We start from the raw sequence: 17,112 nt of genomic DNA on the forward strand, positions 1-17,112 counted from the left end.
GGTGTCTCTCGGGCGACGCTCGGGTGCGCGGCGGTGGCGGCGGCTGCCGGAGCGCGCTCGCCGCGCGGGCTCGGGCTCGGGCTCGGGCTCGGGCTCGGGCTCGGGCTCGGGCTCGGGCTCGGGCTGGGGCTCCGGCTCCCGCCGTCCGGGGAGCGCCCGGCGCGCACACGCAGCGCCCCGACCCCGCCGAGGGCCCCCGGGGCGCGGGAGGGTCCCCGCCAGCAGGTCGCCGCGCCCGTCGGCCGAGCCCGGCGTCGGGAGGGACCGCGGGCCCCGGGGCGTCCCTCGCTCCCTCCCCGCCTCGCGTCCGCCGGCCCAGGAGGCGGGGAGACTGAACTTCAGCGGCGACGCCCGCCGGGCCGGGAGCCGCGCGATGGCCGAGGGGCCGGGCGGCGGAGGGCCCCGCGGGGACGGGGCCGGCGGCCGGGCGGCCGAGGAGGAGGTGGTGCGGCGGCGCTGCCGGCGGGGGGAGGAGGCCGAGGTCTCGCAGCCTCGGCCCGAGGGACCCCGCGGCCTGGCCGCCGTGCCCCCAGTGGAGGAGCGGTTCCGCCAGATGCACCTACACAAGCAGGTGTCCTACAGGTAAGGAGAACGGGGGCGAGGGGAGCGAATGGCTCGGGACCCCCACCCCCACCCCCACCCCCACCCCCACCCCCACCCCCTTTCAGTCAACATTCTCTGGCGCTGCTCTAGGCCCCCGCGATTCAGAAAGGACCACCACGGGGTCCCTGCCCTCCGCGTGCCAGGGTAAGGGGGCGCTTCGGGAGCCCCTCTCTCTAGGAACCACCCTATTCATTCAACATGGAATTACTGACGCCAGCTGAGAGTACCAGACGCTGTACTAGGCACCGAAGAGAGAAATAACCGAGACATGATCCCCACGAACCTCTCTCTGCTGAGGAGCGCCAGGAGATGCCCCCCCATGGCCCTTCTTCTGGGGCAAAGGGGGACCCCCCCTATTCAGTCTCTAGGCTTTACCTGGACTTCCCTGTGGGCTGACCAGGTGCTTGGCACTGGCTTGAGGAAGTGACTAGGGTGCTCCCTGCCACCATGGCTGAGACCCTGCTGCCCAGAGGTGAAGAAGGAACCCCCTCCTGGACCTCTTTGCCCTGACAGGCCCTCGCTGGCATCCCCAGTAACAGAGTGAACCTCTCACTACCCTGGAATCTCCTTAACCATCTTCTGTGAATGATTCCCAGCCTCCCTGGTCCTACCATCTCTACCCAGGGGAATCAGCTGCCACGGGCCCCAGAGACCACATTTACAACTTAGAATAGGGTGTGGGAGAGCTGCCCCTCAAGTAAGAGTGGGTAGGGGGTCTGAGGAGTAGGTGGAGGTAGGGCAGGGGCAGCCCTTCCTGGGAGAGGTCTTCCTCTCCCAGACCACAGCCTCCACATGGACTTGCTGCCCCTCTAAAGCCCCTAGGCCAGAGTGACCTCCTCTGGATGGTCTAGTAGGGACACTGAGGCATCTGCAGTCCCTAAAGCTGTCGGCCTGGTTAGAGAGGACAGGTTTCCTGTCTGTTTGCAACCTGGGGACTTGAGGTGTGTCTCAGGCTGCCCTGCTTCTCCTTGGGGCTTCTGGGAAGGCATTTCATAAAACTGGCCCAGCCTTGGGAGCTTGACGGGCTTGAATGGACCATGAGGCCTCCATCACTTGGGGGAGGATGGGAGAGAAGGGGAGGAAACTTCACTATCATGAACTGGGATGCTCAGAATAAATAGGGAGTAGGATGGGTCCACATCGGCTCTGCCTTCATTTTCTGGGGTTTGTAAGGAATCAGGGCCCCCCGGCTCCATATCCAGTTCTCAAACACCAAGTTGAGAGGAGGGCATCATCTGTCCCCTGCCTTGTGTTTGCAGATAAAAGTGTCCCCCTGAAGTCCTCTGGGGGAGGAGAGAGGACCAGGGACTGATGGGGAATGGAGCATAGAATGTAGAATCCTGGAAGAAATATTAGTCTGGGAGTCCAGAGACCTGGCTTGTGTCTTACTTCTGCCAGGGACTTGCTATAGGTCCTTGAGCTAGACAGTCCCTGTCTCTGAGCCTCAGTTCTTCATCTGTAACGTAAGGGGATGCCTCCCCACAAACCTTCCTTGGCTGTGGAGCAAGGACAAATAGCATCTGAAGCTGGAAAGGAGGCCAGAATGGGATTGAGATTAGAGGATTGTAAACAGAGAATAATGAAAGGGCTGAGATGGGAAGTGTGTGCATGGTGTGTGTGCGCGCGCGTGTGTGTGTGTGACCGTGCATGTGCACGTGCGCACCCCCCCATCCAACCTCCCCACAGGAACAGCAGCAAGGACTGGGATTCCCCCAGGGTGGTTCCTGAATGGAGACCCCTTCACAGCCCCAACTTGAGGCCTCTAGTCACCTCAACGATGCAGGGTGACCCAGCTGTGGCTTCTCTCAGGTTGTAAAGGGATCAGGAGACCTTCAGGTCCCCTGTGTGAGGGCCACAGGACACAGCAGTGAGGTGGGTTCCAGCTGGCACCCCTGGACAGATCACACAAGGCACCTCCTTGCACCCCGCAGTCAGGCCAGGAGCCCAATCTTAGAGCAGCACATGGCATCGAGGCAAAAAGTCTCGTGGGTAGAGGGCAGCCCTGGAAAAGCACAGCCCTGGGCCTCTCGGGGGGGGGGGGGGGGGGACCCTGGCTGGAATGAGCTGTGTTTCTAGCTGTGTTTCTAGCTAAGCCCTCCCGTGTGGCTGCTGTCCTGCATGGCCTGATGACGATCCCACTCCTCCCTTGTACAGGTCACTGGGGGCTGGCAAGACTCCAGCCCACAGTGGCCTTTTGCACATCCTCCGCCTGCCACAGTTGTGCACAGCTCTGGCTCGCAGATAAACCTCCCACCCCGCTGTGACGAGTTGCTAAGAAAAGCAATTGAAAGCCCTTCACAGAAAGAAAAGGCTTTTAGACAGAAATGCGGGGGCAAAAAAATCTGAGGGCGAGGGGTGGAAGCGGAAGCAGGATTGAGGCCTGGCTGCCTCTGACGTAAGTGAGGACGGGGGCTTTCAGCAGGACACTAGAAGCTTTTAGGGACGTTATGGTTTCTGGGAAATAGGTTCCCGCAGGCCCTTTTGTGGGCTGGATGCGGCCCTGGCAACTGCTTTAGGTGGTTGGAAAGATGGCACAACTGCCAATAGTAACTCTTGATGGGTAAGAGGAGTGGGGGTACATCTCGTATCTTTTTTTTTTAATTTATTTATGATAGTCACACAGAGAGAGAGAGAGAGAGAGAGAGAGAGGCAGAGACACAAGCAGGCTCCATGCACCGGGAGCCTGATGTGGGACTCGATCCCGGGTCTCCAGGATCACGCCCTGGGCCAAAGGCAGGCGCTAAACCACTGCGCCACCCAGGGATCCCCTACATCTCGTATCTTTGTGTGGGCTCGAGGAAAAGTATCTCCCATATAGTTGAGAAAGTCCTGAACACTCAAGATTGGGCTCAGGAGACCATTTCTCCAGCCTGGGAAAAGCCAGAGGGGGTACAAGCGACATTGGGTTTGGTCTGAAAGGGTCAAAAGATGATGAGCTGAGTAGCTAAGCCCAGTGGTTCCCACACCAGATCACCTGGGGATATTTTTAAGAAATCCTTTCTAAAACCTTATCTGTGGAGACCCTGCCATAGGTCACCCAGGGTTGGGACGTGAGCATCTCAACTTTAAAAACCCTTCCCAGGTGATTTTGGTGGTGAAGCACGTTTAGAAACTTGTGAAGAAGCTGAAGGAGAGAGAAAAGGTAACATGTGAGTGTGGCTGGCAGGGGGCTCCCCTGTGCTGGGCACTCCTGTGGCCCCAGTAGGGCCCTGAAGGAGGACCAGCACCTCTGTCTACAGTTCTGGCCCTGGGCCAGGTACTGTATGAGACAGAAGTGTGGGACACGGTCCCTTCCCCTGCCAAAAGCATGATTGTGTCCCAGGCCAAGCTTTGCATGTCACACAGTCTCTGTCACTCTGCTCTGCCATTGTAGCACAAAAGTGGCCACAGACAATACGCAAACGAATGAGCGTGGCTGGATTCCAGTAGAGCTTTATTTATAGATGCTGAACTTTAAATTTCATATCATTTCCACTGTCACAAATATTATTCTTTTGCTTTTTTTCCCAACCATTTAAAATTGTAAAAACCATTCTTAGCTCACAGTCATCCAAAAAGAGGCAGCAGGTCGGATATGGCCCACTGGCCCTGGTTTGCCAGTCCCTGATCCAGGAGATGGGACAGACGTACCACAGGGAAGACAGTGATGGTTGGCATTGAGAATCAACCCCGGGTGTTGGGCGAAGCAGCCCAGGCCTTCCCACCGAGAGAGGCATTGCACATGCATGCAGCCTTTGGGGTCAGATAGACCTGGGTTCTAACTCCAGCCAGGGCCCTTCCAACTGGTTAGGTCACTTTCCCCTCTGACCCTGTTTCCTCATAGAGAAAACAGGAACAATAATACCCACACAGGAGAATGGCTGGGAAGATTAAAGAAGATAAGACGTGTAAAATTCCTGATTCCTGTAGCAAGGATGAGACCCAAGTTAGAAGATCTTTGGCTCTCTCTAGCTGGGCCTCCGGGGGTGGGGGGTACGGCAAGTGTCCAGGAGGGCCCCCAAGGAGGCTGGCCCTGAGTGATGGATGGGTAATAAGACCTGGGAGTGGTAGAGTTTTACGGAGACTAAGCAAAGGCTGAGCATGAGTGCACGTCCCACAGTGCAGCTCTCCCTCTTCTCCCCCTCCCCCGCCAGAGGGGGGCTGAGGGGAAACGACTGGGGGAGCCAACTGGCAGGGAAGGGTGTCCCTCCTGTGGGCACAGGGGGCTGTGGGCACACAGCTCCTCAAGGGAGGGGCACCTGATCCAACTCTCCCTGCTGCTATTTACCAGAAGCTAAAAATAACCCAAGAGTGACAGGGAGATGGGGCCGATTTGTAATTTAAATAGCAACAGGATAAAGCAAGGAGCTGCAAGAGATCACATTCTGTCCTGAATTAAAAATGCAAAAACCGGGGGCAGAGAGCTGAGCTGGAGCCAGAGGAGGGGTCTGCTGCCAGAGGAAGCTGGGGAGGGGTGGGGGCTGGAGATCCTTCCTCCCCTCAGGCACCTGAGGTTCTTGCTGACCAGTGACTCGAAGGCCAAGGAGGGCAGTGCCCAAAGGTAGAGCTGAGAGCAGTGCCCGGATTGGGATCCCAAAGAGATGGTTTTCTCCAACCCTATTTTGGCACAGGGTGCTTAGGACATACTCCCCAGCAGCTCGTGCCCCCACCCCTGCGTCAGGGGAGCACAAGCTATTTGGGCATTTTGGAAGGAAGCTGGCAGCGTGCTGCTGAAAACGTAGCTCGGGGCCAGGCATCAGGACGCCTGGCTTAGAGTCTCATTTTTGCTTCGATTGGTACAGTTTCAGAGCAGAGCATTCTGAGAGGCCCCTCGAGGGTCCAGGTCCCACGGACAAAGGTTAGCACAGGCTTCAAGGATGTACAAAGTGGGTAAGGAAGGCATTAGGAAGAGATTTGGCTTCTGCTGAGCTCTACTGTGCTTGGCCGGGGTCCTCAGCCTACAGATGTCCGCAGAAGGAAGACTAAGCCATGTTCATAGAGTAGGTGGGGATTTGAGGACTCCTGGGCAGTTCACTCCAAAGCCCTTTTTACTCTGCCAGGCTTCCAAGGGCTAGACTTTCATCTTTAAGGATCTTTTCTTTTGGGTCTAAATGTACCTATCTCTAGGAAGGGTGGTAGGTCAAGAGGCATGAGGTTGAAAGGTGCTTCTGCAGCCCTGTCTTATGACCTGATAGATGGGGGTTGGAGGCTTGAAAGACAGGAAGTCTGCTGATCCTGCCCTGGGGGCTTGGCTACAGTGGGGGTGGGAGGGAGCTCCTTCCTGAAGATCCAGCTGACCCACAGTAAGGAAAGAACCACCCAGGCTCCTCTCACCTCCAGCCTGGGAACCTAGGAGGTGCCAAAGGACAGTTTCAGAGAGAGATCATGGTTTGAGGGCTGCCCTTGACTGCAGAGCTGCTGATGCTATACCTCTAGCTCTCTTGCCCCCGCAGAGGAGGATCCCAGCACCCCCTCCAGATTTCTTCCTGCACATGACTTTAATGAGGCTGCCCAGAGGAGTCTAATCAAATTTCCATCTGTCACTAGCCAGTGGCACATGCAGCCCTACTCAGGTACATGTCTCCTCTGTGGGGGCAGAGGCTCTGTACTTTGGCAGAGATCAGTGATCAGCAGGTGCTGTGGGACTTTGGGTTGCTCAAGGGCTTCAGCAGGTACCTGGATGACAGGCTTAGCTGCTCAGGAGGGATTTAGATTCAAAAAATTCCCCATGTCTCACCACAGCCACTAGTGCAAACAGGACAGTCTCCCTCCTTCTGTTCAGCTTGTTGGTAACCTTTACTCAGCATATCTCCACTTCCATGGGAAGTTACTGAACATGTACTGTGCACTCAACATGGAGCTAAAAGCAGCACAGGGTTCGAGAATCTTGTAAGGAGACAAGATTAATGTGTACAAAAGGTCTCATGATATAGGAATATTCTTGGGAACAGAAGCGAGTGTCAGAGATAAATTGTGGGGTGAGAATGCTGGTTCTAGGGCACCATTCGAGACTTAGGTGTTTAAAAAATATTTGTTATACAAATGAATAAGTAAAAACCTGGAGGTTGGGAAGGAGATGCAAATGAATCAGCACAGAGAGATTTTAGAAATCATCTGGTCCAACCCAGAGATGTTAAGTGACTTGCCCAAGAGTCGCACAGCAAGGGCTGGGGTTTGAACCAGAGGATTCTGTGCCTGGAACTCTTTTCACCTTCCCACTTTTGCTTCTTGGGCTTCGGTTTTAAAGGATGGAGATTTTGATTGGGCAAGCATTATGGGCAGACAGGACAAGGAAAGCACCATAGGCAGAATGGATTGGCACGGGTGAGGGTGGCATGTTAATAGAAGTGTGAAAAAGCAATGTTTATTGAGCACCTACTGTGAGGCAAGCACCAGCACGGTGTGAGCTGAGAGAAAATCTCCACGGGGAAAGCCTGGACAAAGAGGCAAAAAAGAAAGGAACCAGGAACCAGAGCATAAGGAGCCTCGAAGGTCAGGCCAAGGAGGCCAGCTTGGCTGGTTTTGAGAGCAGAGGCTGTCCAGATTGTGGGTTGAGCATTTTGTGCCCTGGTACATTTCTTTTCCCCAGCTCCCATTTGCTCATCCAGGCCACTGAAAGTAGAACATCTCACCCTCTGGGGCCTCAACAAAGCCCAGAATAATTTTCTTACCCAGATTCCTCTTCCTGTGCGTATCTGAATGGATTCTGAGGGGTCCCCAGCTCCCCAATGCTGGCACAGGTTGTACTAGGAACTGTCAAGGGCATCCTTCCCAGCACCGCGCACCTGTCCTTTCCAGCCTTGTCCTCCCAACTCCACCTGGAAAGTACTGACAGTTCGGAGGAGCACAAGCCCAAGGGGATCCTGGTCCTACAGTCAGGAATGCTCTGCCTCTCAGAGCCTCCAGCCTGTCCGGCTTCCCCTTCAGGAGTCACATTTCCTGCTCTCTGCTGCTCCAGGGCCAACCTCAGACTGAAAACAAGCCCAGCCTCATTTCCTCTGTTTAACTGCTCCAGCGACTTGCAGAATCCCTGGGAGAGGAGGACATGGCTCTGCAACATTCTCCTTCTAGAATAAGCCTTGGCCTGGCTGGCAGAGTCTCTGATGGGCCACAGCATATAGAACCTGCCTTGAAAAATTCAGATGATGGGCTGCAAAGGGGGGTGCCAAGCCTCAGAGTCATCACCATGCTATGTCTCAACCCCAGAGAGGCAATGCAATGTCTTATTTAAGGATACAGATCCTGGGATGAGGTTCTTAATTCTACCACTTACCAGCTGGGTGACCTTGGACAAATGAGCTTAGTGGCTCTGGGCCTCAGTTTCCCCATCTGTAAAAGGAAGGAAGAAACAGGATAGGGTCGCTATAAGGATTCAAAGGTCTCTGGGACAGACATGTCCAAGAAATATTCACTGTTGTTTTATCATTATTGAATGTGAATTATTCAGACAGAGCATAATTTATTAAACAAATATGCATTGAGAAATATTATGTTCCAGCCATGAGGGACACAAAGGTGACTATAGCACCCGATGGAGGTTTCCAAGGCTGGGATAGCGTCGTGTGCATTCCTGTGTCTGCAAGTTCTGCAGTGTAAATGTTTATTGAACTGAACTGAACTGACACCATTTCTGTCCTCGAGAAATTTACAGCCTTTCTGGGGTAACAAACACATATAAAGCTCAAGCACTAATTACAGGGTGGTGTGATTAAAGAATGCTTGAGGAAGGGATGATTTCCATCTCAGAACCAACCCTAACCATAAAGAGTAAGCGTATGCTTTACTATTTATTTACTAAATCTTCACGATGGCCTCAGAGTCCAGCAGGCAGTTTTGTTATTTTTCAGACACATCAAGTATGTTCCTTACTCAGGGCCTTTGCTATTTCTGTTCCTTCCACCTAGAATGCTTTTCTCCCAAATAGTCGTGTCATTTGTGCTCCTGATTCATCTAGGCTCAGAGAGGCCTTCCCTGATATCCCACCTAAGTGGGAAATCAAACTGTTTCCTCCTCATCAAACTCTTTCCCCTTCACTTTGGCTTCTTTTTTTCTCTATAGCACTCCTGGCATTACTTCGTAGAATATCTGCTTTCTAGGTGTCTTCCCCACTAGAATCTGAGCTCTGTGAGCTTAGAGCCCTGGTTCCTTGCTCACTGCCTAATACAGCGTTTGATGCACAGAAGGCGGTCAATAAATATTTATTGAATGAATTCATCTATAAACCCTTTTACGTCTTATTTAATCCGCACTAAACTCCATGTGCCTAATTATTACTATTGCCCTTCCTTCCATTTTACAGATAAGAAAAGTGAGGCTCAGGAAAGCTCCCTGACATATATTCATCAGCCTGTTTATCTCCTACATTATTCCAGAAAGGATTTAAGATGACTCAGAGAAGTAGCCCTCTCTGACCTGATCTAGTAAGTGGCAGAGTCAGGACAGGAGCCCCCATCTTCTGGCTCTGTTCTGTTTACTTTTTCCTCTCCACCGCTGTCCCGTGTGCCCAGCCCTGGGTTGGATGGTGTGATGCTCACAGAGGCGTTAAGGAGAGAGAGGTGTGTGGGGGCTGGCCACTGCCCACCGATGTACCCTCAGAGTTGTGATGAAGTGGGAGATCCTAGCAGGTGCAAGAGGTGAAGATGGGAGAGTCCGCATGGAGAGGATGGCCAGACGGAAGGCGAGCTTCGGATTCCAGCCCGGGCAAGCCTAAGCCTAAGGCTGGCTGGCAGCCTCTGACTCGGGCTGTCTCTGGCTGCTGGGCTGGGCTTGTCCTCACCTGCCTCTGGCCCTCCCATGCCGCTCCTCTTCCCAAGCAGCCTCCTGCCCAGCCGGCGGAAGGCGCCTACGAGGCCTGTGGTCCTCTTCTGGGGCGGCCGGCCGGCCTCTCGCGGGGGCCCCCCGGTCAGGAAGTGCCGAAAGAGGAAGAGAGTCGCCGCCGGGCAGGATGAGCGTACTGGGGGCTGGCCACAGTACCGGGGCAGGCTGCGATGAGGCCACAGCCCTGGGCCCCGCGGAGGCGCTGGGGACAGAAGAAGGGGAACGGCCGGGGGCACTGAGGCAGATGTGGCGCTACCGCTCCTGGGACGTGCCACAGATCCCAGCCGAGGCCCCCCAGACACAGTAGGTACTCGAGGAGGCCCGGGAATGGGCTCGTGGGCTCGGGGACCTCTGGGCCTCTGTGAGTCCTTTATCTGGGGTGGGGTGGGGGTGGTGGCATACGTGAGCTTATCTACCAGTTGTCCAGCGGCTCTGCAGAGGCTCAGGGAAGGGCAGAGGGGTCCTCGACAGGGCAAGGGAAGTTCTGGTGTTTGAATTGTTGGGGGGCAGTGTGGCAGGAGGCTGGGCTGAGGGAGCTAACAGCAGAGGGATCTGGGAAGAAGAGCCCCTTCCCCCGCCAGGAGTGTGGTAGTGGGTGTTGTGAGACTGTGTGCAAACTCCAGCTGCCTCTGGTCTCCTCCCTCAGAGCTTAGTGTCAGAACCATTGTGAAACTTCCTCAGAGGGACCCATGCACCCCAGAAGGACAGTGTCAGGGCGACTTGGGGATTTCACTGCCCTCTTCCTGGTTCCCCCGGCACCTGTGCTGGCTGGAGGGCTGGCGCCCCACCTCCCTGGGTCAGACCTTCTCTGGAGAACCTTTAAGGATGCTGGGAGAAAGTTCTGACCTCCTGGGTGCTGGCTATTTCTCAGAACCACAGGCCTGCCCTCAGGTCACGGCCCCGAGCGTTGGTGATATGCCGCTGGCTACGGCTGGAAAATGGGCTGCCAGAACCCCAGAGGAGAGGGTGAAAGTGAAGGTGACACAGGATGTGGCTTCGCAGAGAGGAGTGCTAACAGAAACAGCGGGCAACTGATGTGGGCATTGGGGTGGCAGACTTTGGGAGGAAGGGGATCCTGTTTTCCAGGTTCCTGGTGTCTGCTGCTCATTCCCAAGCATGCATGCTGGCTGGGCCAGCCCAGGGGATCGCTCTCTGATTCCAAATGCTTTCCTCATCTCTTGAGGGGGACCACCTCTGCTGCCTTTGGGGGTGTGTTTGTGCTTGTGCTTGCGAGGTATACTTCTGGGCGGGTGATGAGTGCATAAGAGCGACGTGGCAACTTGCAACTGCTGTGGGCCGGGGGGGGGGGGGGGCAGGCGGAGGTGGCTATCTGTGAGTAGGAGAGAGATGTGTATGTTCCCTGTAGGTGTATGTGTTGGTGGATGAGAATATGGTTCTTATGTGTCTATACGTGTGCATGTGTACGAGGCATGCAGGTGACTCCTGTAGTGTAAGAGATCTACAGGCTCCATTGGATATTGCATTGGGAAAACACTACATGTTAGGAGTGTGCCAAGGGGTGGGAAACGACTGTGAAGAGCTGAGGAGAGAGGAATTTGTATGAGAAACGTGTATGTTCTTTGTTGGTGTGTGCCAGGGTCACTACATGACCTTGGTCCTAGCATGTATATCGGAGTGTGAGGCTGGGGTGGGAAGTGTGAGTCTAGGTAAGGAGTGAGCCTAAGTGTGTGTGAGAGGCGTGTTTGTTCTGTGTCTGTGGGGAGCACTGTGTGACTTCTGCGCCTGTGGGTGTGATTTGGGAGAGCAAGAGGGTAAGAGTGGAGACTGAGCGGTTGGGAGTGGGTACAGGGTGAGCAAGAGAGGCGTCTGTACCCGAGCGGCTGCGGGAGAGAGGGGGTGACAGCTGCCCTCGCGGGTGTTCACTCGTGAGCGGTGAGCGTGTAGGTTGTTCGGGGAGGGGCTAAGGGGAGGAAAGGCTTTGTGCGCCGGGGCGTGCCCAGGGCAGGTGTGTCGGCCGGGCCCGAGGAGATACTGCGGGATCCGCGAGGACCAGCGTGGGGGGGAGGCGCGACCTCGAGGCCCCGCCCCTCCCGGGCCCCGCCCCTCCCGGCCCCGACCACTCCGGCCGCCGGGGCGGGTTGCGGCGCGGCCCACGGCCGGCAGAGGGCGCCGCGAGCCGGAGCCGCCGCGCAGCCGAGGGGGCGTGCTCGGCGGCGGGCAGGCAGCGGCCCGGCCAGCTATGCGGGGTCCTGCGGCCGCGGCCGGCGGCACTTCCTGGAGCGGCGGCGGCCCCTTCCCGGGCACCTGGGCGTGGGGCGCGGGGGCGCGCGGCGCGGGGCGGGCGGAGCGAGGGCGCGCCATGGCCGCGGCAGGCGGCGCGGAGCCGGCGTGCTGAGCCCCGGCCGCCCGCCCGGCATGGGCGTCTCCCGCGGGCCCGCCGCCGGCCGGGGCTAGGGCCGGATGGAGCCGCGGGACGGCAGCCCCGAGGCCCGGAGCAGCGACTCGGAGTCGGCCTCCGCCTCGTCCAGCGGCTCCGAGCGCGACGCGGGTCCCGAGCCGGACAAGGCGCCGCGGCGCCTCAACAAGCGGCGCTTCCCCGGGCTGCGGCTCTTCGGGCACAGGTGAGCGCGCGGCGGCGGGCGGGCGGGCGGGGCGGGCACCGCGGCCGTCTCGGGACGGACCTGGACGGGACGTGTCCGCCGGGCGCGGGCGCCGCGGGCTGTGTGCGGTCGGCCCTGCTCGGCTCGTCCTGCCGCTCGGCGCGCCTCCTCTGTGGTACCCAGGCCGGGGCAGCCTGCAGCTGCGTGCGGGGCAGCACCGGCAGGGGGGTCCCCGTGGCCACTCACGCGCCCCTTCTTGGCACGGAGAGACCAGGGTCCCCTCGAGCCTCCTGGCCGCAGTGAGGTGTGTGCAGGGGGTGAGGGGTCATGCCGCCCCCACCCCCGGGCCTCGCCGGGGCGCTTGCCTACCACCCCTGCATGGCATCTGCAGAACATGGCCTCTGCTGATCCTGGCACAACACATGGCTGTCCCAGAGTTCTGGCCACTGAGCTGATCGCTCATCACTTTAAGCCTCTCGCGGAGGCTGGGGGTGCCTGGCCACCTGTTCTGTATTGCTCTGCTCTGCGTTAGCGGAGAGACCCCAGCCTCTACCTTGTTAGGCAGTAGGCACTTTTCCCCTCTACCCCGCATCCAGCTCTTGCTGGGTAAGGGGTGGGGTGGGCTGCAGCCTGGAATCTTTGCTGCCTGCTCAAGCTCCGTCCGTCCTGCCCCCTCCTCTTGCACACCAAATGTCACCGTCTTATGCCTGGGACGGGGTTGACCAGGACTCTGGTGAGGACCTGGGGGAGGGTGTGGAAAGACTGAGTGCAAGCCGCTCATGGCATGTGTGCCAGCGTTGGCTGGGAGCCGCTTCCTGCCATGCAGCCCTGGTGTAAGGTGAGCGAAGGTGGAGCCCCGTGAGTACCCCACCTGGCTCCCTGGGCTTTTTCCTGACTGACCACTGCCCTCCTGCAGTGGTCAGGGAGCTTGCAGCCAATCAGCTAAGGACCCCAGAGGCTTGGACTCTGATCACTTGGAGCCTGCCCAGGTCCTCCCTCTCACTTTTCTTCAGTTGCCCTGGCTTCGGGGCATTCGGCACACCCCCTACCCGAGCTTTGCCCTGACCCTTCCCAGGGTAGACTTTACCCACCAATAACCCCGGGCAGTTTTTTCTCCTGTCGCACGGGTTGGCAAACCTGTAATGCTGACCTATGCCCTCTGCCAGCCTTACCCTGGCCAGGGCCCTGTTCTTTGTATCTGTGTCACCAAGCACACGCAGAGAGCAGGATTCTCACACTGCCAGATGGAGCTCCGTGGGCTCTTGTGAAGCCACGCAAGCTTCAATGTCATATAAAACAGGCAGAGAGAGCGAGGCTTCCAGTACCTCTGTTTTGTCACCCACAGCCCTGCAAGATGGAGCAGTTTACACCTAGCTCTGCAGGATGTAGCCTCCGGTGTTCACAGGCTCCGGAGGGAGAGGGAGGGGCTCCACCAGAGGCTTCCTGTCCCTGCCCACAGGGTACCAAGTGTTGGGCTCTTGTGGCCTGTGGCTGTGGCCCCTTCTGAAGGGTACAGGTTTGTGCGTGTAGGGATGACCCTCAGGCACGTCCAAAGGCAAGAACAAGAAGCAAGAGAATCAGCAAATACCTTCATGGAATTCTCTAAGCAGGATACGTGTTGTATAGATGAGAAAAAACTCAAGCTCAAAGAAATGAATAGTTTGTCCAGAGTCACCCAGCAAGCAAGAGAGAGAGGGAGAGTTTGAACTCTAGTCCAAAACCCTTTCTGTCTACCAGGCTCCCAAACAGAACATCACAATGACCTAGGGAGCTTTAGGAAATTCAGATTCCTAGATCTTATCCTCAGCATGCCTGACTCATCAGGTCTGGAGATTGGGTCTGGGTGTGTGTGTGTGTGTGTGTGTGTGTGTTTTAAAGCTTCACAAGTGTTTCTAATATGCTACCAGGTTTGAGGACCAAAGTATTACATCACTCTGGGGATGGTACGTGATCTGATAGGCTGTTTAATAAGAAAATCAAACAGCACCTCTGGAAGCATGTGAGGAGCGTCTCTGCGTAGTAGCACTGTGCTGGGGCAGTGGGTTATTCAGAAATGAATATATTTGGAAAAGCCAGTAGAGTCAGGGAGAGGGCAGTTGGGAAAAAGACTTTCCTGAATGGCCTGGGAACTCAGAGAATCAGATGCCCCCTGGGGCTGACCCCCTACCCCTTGCGTTGGTTGGAGAGAGGGGGCAGACATTTGGGATAGTACACTTGCTCTGGGCATTGTCCTTTAATGTTTTTTCTTTGGTTGAATCGCCTTTGCTAGTTGCATTTTCAGGTGAAAGTCCCCAGTGCCGTGGCTGGAGCCAGCCCCTCCCCTCCATCTTTTCCTCGGTCTCCATGTTCATCCTTAACCAGGCTCTTGCTTCTTTTTGGGCTTCCATCCTCTGCGTTTAGCCCATCCTCAGACCTTGGGACTGAGGGACCTGAGAAGTGAATTGACAGTGGCCAGAAGGAAGGACCGACGATAACAAGTAGATTGGTGGTGGCCGCTGAGGCTGCATTCAGATCTTGGCTTGGTGCTTGAGTTCTATAATCAGTGCTCTGCTGCGGGCTTGGGAGGGGTAGTGGTGGTACATGGGCCTCGCGTTTGCCATCCCCAATCTGGGCAGGTTGAACAGTCTGTGAATGGCAGCCTCTTTGGCATCTTCCTTAAAGAGGCTTTTCCTTAAAGCCCATCTCAGACCCCGGCAACTGGCTTCACTCTCTTGGAACCTGGGGAGCAGTAACAACTGCTTCTCTTTTAGCACAGCAAGACAAAAAGCTAGGCCCTGATCCTCCCAGTTCCATTCCACCTCATGGATCCTTGCGGGGAGCCATCAGCCCCTCCCGGAAGAATAGGTATAGGCCCTGCCCTAATTCCAGGACATATGGGGTTTCCTCTGTCCTTATCCTTCAGATGCTATTGGCCTAGGGGGTGGTCAGTCAGAAGCGGGAGGGCAATTGATTCCACCTTCTTCTGCTCTTCCAGGGCCCACATGGAGAGAGGACTCACTTATCCTCTGGCATGGTCCCAGCAGCCTGACCCTGGGCAGGTCACACAGCTTGTGGATTAACTGGTTTTGCACCTCAGGGGCATCAGAAATTACTTGGCACTTCACACGCCTAGACATAAGGAGCCTGGCCCTGCAGAGCCCCTGGGAGCCTGAGCATTGGCTCTGTACCCCCTGCCCTTCATTAGTGCTCAAAGTCGTCAGTTCCCAGAGGGCAGGAAATGCACCTGTGGAACAAGTTTGAGACAGTAGGTCCCATTTAGAGGTGATGCCACATGGCCCCAAGTGAGCGTAGTCTAGACTGGTAGAGGGTGCCCGCTGGGCAGCCTGAGCTGAACTTTGGGTTGGATTTTGCAGTGCTCGGGAAGGTACGTGGTGAGGGATGCCTCTTGTAGAGGTGAGAACCCCTGTCTGTGGTGCCGGGATGTCTGGGAGCAAAGAAGCCTCTTTAAGTGGCTTGTCTTACTCAGGCTAATACTGGGAGTGGCCCGGGTGTCCAGAGGACCAGGTGCAGCCAGAGTCCCTGGATTCCTGCCAGTTGGAGAAGAAAAAGGGACTCCAGTAGCTGAGGTGTGGCGCCAGTTTACCCCATTCTGCCTAGCCCCTGCAACATCGTGTACCAACGTGGAGCAAGCCGAGGTTGGGAACTAGGAGAGGTGTCTGTCTATCTGTCTCTCTCTCTCATCTTCCTCTCGTCTTCCTCCACTGCCACACACCGGCCAGAGTCTCTGCTTACAGGTCACGGGAGGGGATGGGCAACTCTTGTCATTTTCTCTCCGTGCTGTCCTCCAAAAAGGTCACATCTCAGGATGCAGAGCCACCCAGCTGGCAGAAGAGAGCAGGAGGGAGAGAGGATGTCCTCCCAGGCAGGGACTGAGTGACCCTAGTCAGAGAAATCCTAGGCGCTGGGCAGCTGCAGGTAGAGGAAAGAGAATCAGACTTGCTGTCCCTGACGTCCTAGAGCCCTCTCCAGAATTCACCTGTCATCCCCCCAGGCAGAGGAGGAAGTGAGTGAGCACATGGCCCTGAGGCTTGGCCTGTACTGGGCTCTAGGAGGAGCAGAGATTGGGTCCCTGTATCCCTGCAAAGGCTCAAGAGAATTTCAAGGTCCAGAAGCAGATGGGCAACTTGTCCTTGCAGTATTGCTAGAGCGACACAGGGGGGCGACAGCTACCGTCGTGGAGAGGGTGCTGGGAAGGGAGATTCTCCTTCCATCCAGTGCACTAGTCCCAAACACCTGCTGTGGGTGGACCCACAGACACCTCCCCCTGCCAAGTAAGTACCTGATGCTCTGGTTGCCAGGGCAGAGCCAGTCAGAATGAGGCAGAAGGCAGGCGGGGCAGGAGCTTCCCCAGCACCTGGCCCAACCCCTCCCCCTCCCTAAAGATTAAGGCACAGTGATGCAGCCCTGACTGGGCCACGGTCTCACAGCTAGCTAGGGGTTATCTAGGACCCAACACTGGTCCCCTGACTCCAGTTTCATGTCAATTTGTACCGCATCTCAGGACCCCATGGCCTTCCTTGTTTTCTCAGGAATCCTCATCTGGCAGCTTTCACCCTACCCTCCACCTGTCCTCCTCCCTGCCCTCTCTGCATCTCCTTCTGGAGACTGCCACCTGAGTGGCTCTGTAGGTCATCGTGGGAGACGGTGTGGGTAAGAAGGGGGAATTGCCACACCTGCATCCAGGCTCACCAGCTCCCCTTGTCCCTGGGCCAGATTAGTGGGTACACCTGTGGGTGGTGCTTCCTGTTTCCTTGGTGGAAACCCTGCTACCCTTAGGGCACCCCCATAGTTCTCAGCATGGGACCTTCGTGGCACTTTAGTCAGGGGTGGGAGCCTTGAAAGGTAGTTTTGGGTGGGAAAAGAATAGGCCAGAGCAGTGACCAAGCGCTCTCGACGAGCTGCCTATCATTCTGCCATCTTTCCTTTGTGTCCCCTTCCTGATCTGAGACACCAGGTACAGTTAGGTGGTGGAGAGCAGGTTTGGGTGAGACCAGGGACCCGTGGCCCAGGGAGAGGAGGGGGAAGCTGAGGCCATGAGCACTCCCAACCGCCCCCACACTCGTCTGTATCCAGGTTTGTGATGTACAAACTCATCTTTCTCTGCCAATTAACAGTTGCCAGAAATCTGTGAATCTATACATTTTGTGTAATC

At 56.5% G+C, this 17,112-nt stretch overlaps 1 protein-coding gene across 7 annotated transcripts in view; it reads left to right on the forward strand.

Annotated features, from left to right (window-relative positions):
- The first annotated feature begins 358 nt into the window (after window positions 1–358).
- Window positions 359–17,112, forward strand: part of DGKZ (diacylglycerol kinase zeta) — a 41,137-nt gene continuing 24,383 nt past the window's right edge. For 2 of the 7 annotated variants that reach the window (XM_072790586.1, XM_072790587.1), the window contains exon 1: window positions 359–582. In XM_072790586.1, the coding sequence (XP_072646687.1) occupies window positions 374–582 (209 nt within the window). In that variant the 5' untranslated portion in view covers window positions 359–373. Of the gene's footprint in view, window positions 583–9,511; window positions 9,703–11,803; window positions 11,982–17,112 lie in introns of those variants that run through there. The other 5 variants (XM_072790588.1, XM_072790589.1, XM_072790590.1 and 2 more) reach the window with 3 other exon arrangements.

The sequence above is a fragment of the Canis lupus genome, chromosome 21 (assembly GCF_048164855.1).
Source record: "Canis lupus baileyi chromosome 21, mCanLup2.hap1, whole genome shotgun sequence".
NCBI classification, from domain to species: Eukaryota; Metazoa; Chordata; class Mammalia; order Carnivora; family Canidae; genus Canis; species Canis lupus.